This window comes from Fukomys damarensis, unplaced genomic scaffold (genome assembly GCF_012274545.1).
Source record: "Fukomys damarensis isolate Sample0158 unplaced genomic scaffold, DMR_v1.0_HiC HiC_scaffold_14, whole genome shotgun sequence".
NCBI lineage: Eukaryota > Metazoa > Chordata > Mammalia > Rodentia > Bathyergidae > Fukomys > Fukomys damarensis.
This window is the reverse complement of record NW_022900926.1, coordinates 7,313,124-7,321,602: the sequence shown is the minus strand read 5'-3', so window position 1 is coordinate 7,321,602 and position 8,479 is coordinate 7,313,124. Positions and strand designations below refer to the sequence as shown.

Sequence of the window (8,479 nt, the reverse complement as noted above, 5' to 3'; positions counted from 1 at the left end):
GAAAACTTGCACAAAGAAGTCCATTTCTTTACAGTCTCAGCTGACTAAAAGAGTAAGCCATCACAACTTCCTCCTCACTGTCATAGCACTTTTTAATTTTTACATAAATGATAAGTACCCAAATATTTGCATAGCATTCCTCTGTGATAAATCTAGAAGCTAAAGTGTTACTAGAAAACTGATACTTAAATTTGATAGTATCTTTTAGCACTAGAGGACCTAGAGATATACAATCAGATAAAGCATAAAACATAAAATAATGAAAAGCCAGTGCAGAAAAGCTACAACACAAAGAACTTACAGGTACTAAAAATGACATCAATCCACATATACCTACCATCTATTTTCAACATTAACTGTGCACTCGGAATGCTTATGATACTGTGCTAAACAATGAGTACAAAAAGTGGCCAACCCATGGTCGTAGACTAGTGGGAGAAACAAGCCATAAAGAAATTAATAACAAATATGACAATAGGTGACAGATAAAATTGATCCTTTTTAAGAAGACTGAGTTTCACCAAAGTGGCATTTTAACTGGATTTTTAAACAATTGTAGTTCACAGAGTGGAGATAAGACATCACCAGGCAGAAAAATATCATGTAAAAAAAGCATAAAAGATTAGTTTTGTATTAAAAAATAAATAAAGGGAGATAGCAAAAGAGATACGGTTCTTTACCTTCAGGATGTTGGATGCTACACTGAGACAACATCAATACACACAATGCCTTTGGAACAGCACTGTAGTATCAATAGCTAAACTGTACGATGCACAATCTTACTGCTCAAAATAGTCTGTGTTCAAACAGACAAGACTGACTTAACTGTTAAAAAACTTTATAAATCTGGGGCAACTGCTGGGTGACATCCATAAGCAAAAAAATGAGTTTGATGCATGGCATATACAAGATGGTATAGGAGACCTGCTCAATGAAAGCCATAGAAGACAAGCAGACCACCCGGGAACAGCTGGTGGCCAAAAGACCTTCCTTTCCCCCAGGGCAAAGGTTTGAATTTTGACTCTCCTTCTTTTCCATACCGCCTAGATCTCACCCCACCATGGGGCTTACTCGTGCACAGGTCACTCCAGGGCAGAAAGGGGTGAATGTTGCAAGGATGATGGCTACTAGAGAAATTTCTGCCAAATTTTACCAGCTTGTCTCCTGGCTATCCTTGATCAGCTACATTTCCTGCTCTTTAGAATTCCCAGTGAAAACTTGAGAATAAACTACACTAAATTGTTGAAAGTGAATTTCTCTAATCCAGCTCATCTGTGCCACTTCTACCACCACCAAAGGGTAGGAGTGGGGGCACAACAGCATATATTGTCCTTTCTTATATAACAAGAGGAAGAAGCAAAAAGGAAGGCAGGAGATAACCGAAGTAGTGGGGGAAAGGTGTTTTGGCTTCAAAGACCAAACAAGGGAAAAGTGGAGATAATTTTACAGTCTAGGAAAAAAAAAAAAGAAAAAGAAAAACCTTAACAGGAGGCAACAGACAGGAGAGCAATGGAAAACTGCAGGTAACAGAGAAAAAAAAAAGTAAAAATACAATGTAGTTTAAGAACAGCTGGAATGATGAATGTCCAGGACTATCCATGCAGTATGCCCTTGCCATCCACAATTCTTTACGCTAATCTCCTGGAAATCGCCTACTCCTAATAGCTCCTTTACTCAAGACAGTTCTTGTGAAATGCCACAGGAAGGGCCTTCTACGGTTTAAACCTGGGGAAATAGTGTCCATTCTGTTACGGAAACATGTCATAGGCATCCAACACACAAGCTCTGTATTACATACCGATTTGACTGGGGGTTTTATTAGGGAAGCATTATGCTTCCGGTATTACAAGTAAATAGCTTTTGTAACAAACAGGTGTTACGTTGTGCGTCTAGGAAGATGAACTCACAGTTGAGCACACTTTGGATCAGTTCTTTGGTGAGCAGCCTAAAGTAAACCAAACAGGTCCGTGTGTTCGGTAAACACATTGAAAAGGCAAAAAGTTTAAGAATGACACAGGCTGAATTCCAAAACTCTATTTTGCATAGTGTTTGTTGCATACCCTTTGCAAGCACACTAACCACCCGATCAGACTATTCCGTTCCGGGAATTAAAAATCCGTAAGGCTTCCTAGCAGAGTTCTGTCACTGAGCTGACGTTGTCGCCGTCTTCTCCGTAAAGCTCCCGACGTCTATACACTGGGTCTCACCACTAAGGACTGGACCAGAGCTGACGAGAGGCGGGGCAGAGCCTAACCCTGACGGGGGCGAGGACAACAAGCGGTCACAGCCCCCACAGGCCCAGCCCGGAGGCCGGCGCTCACCAGGACATCGCCGCGCATCTCCAGACGAAGGTGGGGCTTCCGCCGCTGGAAGACGCGCCTGAGGAAGCCGCGGGGAGCTCTGCGCCTGATCCGCTTCCTCTGGGAGACTGTGGCCGAGACCGCCATACCCCGCTCAGGCACCCGCCTCCTCGGCTTCCAAGAGGCTCGGAGCCGCCCAGGAACTCAGGAAAGCTGGGGCGCCGAGGACCAACCAGGCCCCCTACCGCTTCTTCAATCTCGGAGACCACAGCTCGTCGGTTTGAATCCGCCGCCGACGCTGCGTGCCGGCGCCCGGAAGTGACGTTGCCCTCAAGCGCCCCGCCGCCGGAAGTGCCTGGACGATTGACGCCCGCAGTGGGCTAGGCCCAGCTCTGAGAAGCTTAGTGCAGTGGCTGCGGGTCTTCCCAGTAGTTCGGCGTTGAAACTGCTCTATGGAGCTGTTTCTCCTCGAATCCTTGAGATGATGGGAAAATGTATGAGTTTCTAAGTCAGGGCAGCTTCACTTGCTCTCCAAGTTCTCACGTCAACACTGAGCCTAATACCCACGGACTGAAATGTTTATAGCAGCACACCTCCTAATCCCTGAATGTTGAAAGTGGCCTGTATGTCCATCAACAGATGAGTGGATAAGTAAATTGTGGTATTTACACACAGTGAAATACTGCCTTGCCATAAAGATAACGAGTCATCGGAAAATGGATGCACCTTGAGACTATACTGTTAGATGAAGTAAATCATACACACAAGCTTAGATATCGCATAGTTTCTCTTATATGAAAAACAAATTATAAATAAATTTAAAAGTACAATAAAAGGTGCAAAATAAACGGAGAAAGATCTTTTGCAAATGGAAAGAGGACTGAGGTGGAGGGGTAGGGGAGTGAGAAAAAGATATTTAAAAGAACTAAGGTGAGTGTGTGTGTGTGTGTGTGTGTGTGTGCATGCGTGCACACTAACTCCCCATGAGGAGTGTAATCATTATATACCGCAAATGTGTGATAATAAAGATTTTTAAAAGAAGTTTGATTATTGTATCAGGATTCCTTAAGAACCACTGTCTTTCTACCAATGTCTGATTTTCTGGTATTAACAGCTAACAGTTTACACTTTTACATAATTTGATTTGAGATTAGTTCTTTTCATATTTCTAACATTTTTTATAAACATTACTCCCTTTAAATTTAAGACATCTCCCACTAAACCTTATAATCCATCATTTTCCGGTGTAAATTAACACTAATTCATTGAAGCCTTTCTTACATCTCCAAGAAGTTAACTTCTCCATCTTCTGCATGACCATAACTGTTGAGGTCTCCTTCTAGAGGAGGGGACTAGGGAGACAACCACAGACACAATGAATGACCAAAAGCTGATGGCTAATGGCAAAGTTTACTTCTTACTTAGGGTCTTTATAGCAGTTTCAAGGTGACACACAAAAGCAAGGTCACAGTGGTTTGATGATTAACAATAGTCACAAGAAGGTATGAGTAAGATAAAGGGCAATCACAACAAGCTAAGAACAGATGCACCCTGTTTAAACTAAAGACAGAACATCTAGATAAAACAGCATCTGTTTATGAATAAAAGGGAATGTAAACCAGGAATAAGAAGAAAGAAGGAATTAGGGAGTGGTTCTGCAGTCTAAGTGCTCCAGCATGTCACTTTTGGGACACCTGTGTCCCAGTGAGAACCAGCATTCCGGGACTTGGGGTCAGCACTTTGGCCGTCTGTCCTCTCATGCCCCAACACATAACATTATTCTCAAACTTCATCCAGAACCATCCAGGGGTCTTATTAGAATGCTGCAGGTTACAACTTCCACATTTTCTGATTCACTGCATCTGAGTGCAGTCATGTGATGTCCACACTGCCAGCTGATGGAGCTTGGCTCCTCCTGGAGATCCAACTGTAGTAATTGCTGTGGTCTAAACATCCTTCCCCTCACTGTCTGACCTCCCAATTCCAGGACTTCCATTCTTCCAGTGTTCTTGTCTTACAACCTACAAGTCATTCACACCTGTATTTATATACTACGCTTCGTCTTACCAAATACCAAACTCTTCAGTGACCTTAATGCAGTTGTCTCACTCTTGAACCCCATGTCCTACATTTTGAACTTCCTCTTTCCTTTACTACAACTCCAACCATTCTTAGATGCCACTGGAGTCACTGTCCTCTCTCTTTTCTGTAAATGCCAGAACCCAGTCCCACTCCATGCCTGATCTTCGCCCTCATGCTCCTTTACAGTGTCACCTTGTGTTTCCCCTTTCACTGCTTTTGCCGTTCATCTCACACACCTAGACTCTGCCAGCTAAATTTCCAATGTTCTATGTATGTGTCTGTGCACCAATATTAGCTTATGAGAACCACATATGTAACTCTGTGTTTCATCTCAGTTTAAATTCAGGGCCACTTGAGTGAACTCTAAGTACTGCTGCAATCTTTTGACATTTGCTAAAGCAGTTTATTCACTCACCCTCTTAAAGAATTATGTGATATCTTTCTCCCTCACTTTCCACTCCACCTCTACTCTTAGCTTCACTAGAAAAATTGAAGCAACCATTAGGGATTTAGTATGCACTTTCACTTCCTCATCTATGCACCAGATTTCCATGTGTTCCCATAAATGACATGACAGCCACTCCACTTGCGCATTCTCCTTTTTTTGAAGGATGCTAGATAGCAGTTCTCCCTTTTCTTTTGCTTTATGATTTTTCCTTCTTGGTGAATTTTTTTTTCTCCATCATCCATACGGGCTATCATTTAAGTCTTTTGAAAATCCTTACTTGAACCTATTTTTAGCTGCTTCCTTTTGACATAAAAACTAGAAACAGCTAGATAAATCCAATAACTCCAATTACTCTTTCACATTCTCTCTTGAATCACACTTTGGTACATCCCTGCACAGATACAAACAACCACTAATATGAGACTTTCAAAGCAGTGATCAATTCCCAGGCTCTAGCTCATTTGACCAACTGGAAGTAATTATCAGGTTGCATGACTCTTTCCTCCAAGAAAACATTTTCTTTAAGTGGATACAATTCTCTCTGTGTCTGATTCCTTCTTGTCCCCCTCGGTGATTCAGTCCTCACACATCTTCTCTATTTTTATTCATGTGTGATCTCATCTCATATGGCTTTTAAAGCAAAACTCATTGCTTCTTTTCTCCCTTAAATTTCAGACATGCAGACTTAGTTCTCCACTAGGCTAGAACTCCCAATGTCATCTTGAACATGACATGCCAAGATTAGCCCTTGACCTTCCCGCGTCCTCGCACCCACTTCCATTCACAGCTGATGCCACTTGCATCCTTCCAACTACTCAAGCCAAAATCTTTCGTTCAGCTTTGCTTTCTCTCTTTGTCACACCTCTCATTTAGTCTTTCAGCAAACAGCTCACCTCATGTTCCTGCTGCTATTGCCCCTGTCCAAGCCACCATCACATCAGCCTGTTTCTACTTATGTTCAACAAACAAGTCATATCTACCTGGATTATGTCACCATTCCCCCTGCAGCCCCTCCAATGGCTTCCCATCCATCTAAAAAAAAAAAGTTCCTACAATGACCTATTTAAAGCAAGAAATCATAAACAATGTTCAAAGCAAAGACCCTTTCAGTAACATATTTGAAAATCAAGAGACACAGAAATCAAACATGTTCTGTAAGGAGAAGTACTAGATTAATAAAGGGGAAAAGGCAAGTGATTGGGTGAGGGAAAGTAATTTGTTTTGAACAAATTTTGATTGGTTAATACAGTTACACAAATTTTTGAACAAATTTAGATTAGTGGAAGCAATCTTCCCATACACTAAGGACTAGGGCAAGGGGATCACCAGTAAACAATACTTCTTTTAAATAAAGAGCAAGTCAGAAAAAGTCCAAGAATAGGAAGCTGTTCCTATCTGGGATGTTATAAACAACCACAGTCTTTCAAACAATATTCTTTTAATCTGAAAGTCAGACTGCAAGACCTTTGTCAATGGGAAACCGCTGCTTGTCAAAGGTGATTTCCAAGGCTCACAAAAGTTTGCTATTTCTCTGGACCAGATTTCAGTCAATCGTGTTAATTTTTACACCCACACCTATAAGGATTTATTGCCCTCACAAGTGAACGTGCAAACATATAGTTCACTCTCTGACCTTATTCCCACAAATGAGCAGATCACCCTTTTCAGCTGTATTAGCCTCCTTGATAGCCACTGTAATGTTAGTTTATGTCCTCCCAAAATGAGGATGCTGAAACCTCATCAGCATTGTGATGATATCAGGGGCAGGGCATTTCTGAGGTGATTAGCTCTTGCAGTTCCCATGAATTGACTTAATGTCCTTATACTAAAAAACAATCCAAAAAGACAGTCTCTGCTTTTCCAGCATGTGAGGACACAGCCGAGGCAGCATCTGGGAATCAGGAGGGTGCTCAACAGAACACATCTATCCCTGGCAGCCTTATTGATATTAGATTTCTCAGCCACCAGAACTGTGAGAAATGAATTTCTATTGTTTATAAGCCACTCAGTGTGTTACAGTAGCCCAAACAGACGAAGACAATGTCCCTTGGAAACATCTGAAATACATCAAAGGCCCTGAAAGACAATCCTCCATCAGATGTTTGCACTTACTAGTCCCTCTTCCAGGAACTTTTTTTCCCCACTTATCAGCATAGGTGGTTACTTCACCTCTTTCAGGTTTCTACTCTGACAAGTACAGCAAGAGATTCTATTTGAAATAGAGACTTTACACGTGTACCCACATGTATACTTAGAAATACACATGCGCACAGACGCCCAGGTGTAAGTAGGAGCTGATACCACTGCCTTCCACCTCTGGGTCAGGGACATTACATTGGCTGCTAGGAAGTGGACTTGGGATACACATGTACACCAAGGAAAATGGCAGATGCTACAAAGCACATATTTTATTGTATTTTTCTGAAAGCAAATTATTAAATAGTTATCAACAAAAACAGTACATATCCCTGCTGGCCTGAGCTTCCTGGACCTCACTGTGGTTTGTTTTTCTGTACAACACATTTCACCATTATTTGCTTGTGCATTTAGAAAACTCTTAGTAACTGTATAGCCTCATAATAAAGAGAATTTCAGACAAATATTCATTAAGAGAAAGATGGAAACACCAATTTTAGCATGTATTACTTTTCTATTGATGTGATCTTTTAGAAGATAATGTTGTGTGTCTTAAAATAACACAAGTCTATCATCTTATATTTCTGAAAATCAGAAATCCTGGACTCAAGGGTATAGCCAGCTGCATTTCTTGTGGTGGATCTGGGAGATAAAATTTTTCTTTGCCTTTTCTAACTTCTAAAAGATCGCTTGCAGTCTTCCACTGATGGCCTCTTCCTCCGCCTTCTAAGAATATTAGTCACTTCTGTTTCCATCACGGCATCTCCTCCTTTTGACTCTGCCCTTCCTACTTTCCTCCTTTAGAATTTCTTGTTATGCCACTGGGCTCCTTCAGATAATGCAAGAAAATCTTCCCATCACAAAAGCCTTACTTAATCACATCTCTAAAGTTTGTTGTTGTTGTTGTTGTTGAAATATAAGGTTGCATTTTCAGTTTCTGAAGTTTAGCACATAAAAATCATTGAGGGGCGTTAATCTGCCCCCACATACTTTGTGGACTTTACTGAACAGCTGTGCTGTCTCAGCCATGGCTATCTGCTCTGTTCAATAAGGTTTCAATATGTGGGCACTTGAAATACAGCTACTATGATTAACAATATTAATTTTACATAAATATAATTAACATATATGCAATTCAATAGCCACATGCATCTGGTGGCTGTCACACTGGGCAATGCATTTGCGGCAACTCATGAATAACCCACCCGCCATCTTGCAAGGCAGACAGGGGAACCACTGAGTTAAATCCCCAGCACTCATGAGTAATCGTAACAAAGAACTCACTCCAAAAGTTTTAGAGGTGGATAGAAGGCAGGCAGCAAGATTCAAAGAGGACTTGCAATGTACTTTTCTGTTGATACTTCTTACGATGAAAATACACTTGAGTTTTTAAAGTTTGTGTTTTATTTAGAATATTTAAGTAGAGCCTGAAAGTAATAATTTTATTTATCCCTGTGATGAAATTATACACTCAGCCACTTTCTTCTCGCTGGAATAAAAGAGCCTGTCATCT

The 8,479-nt window shown here is 41.2% G+C and overlaps 1 protein-coding gene across 1 annotated transcript in view; it reads right to left on the bottom strand.

Moving 5' to 3' along the window:
• The window catches only part of Cenpw (centromere protein W), a 6,961-nt gene extending 4,340 nt beyond the window's left edge, over positions 1–2,621 (bottom strand). Inside the window, exon 1 of the mRNA XM_010625756.3 lies at positions 2,322–2,621. Within this exon, the coding sequence (XP_010624058.1) occupies positions 2,322–2,447 (126 nt within the window). The 5' untranslated portion in view covers positions 2,448–2,621. The remainder of the gene's footprint in view (positions 1–2,321) is intronic.
• Between the last annotated feature and the right edge of the window lie 5,858 nt (positions 2,622–8,479).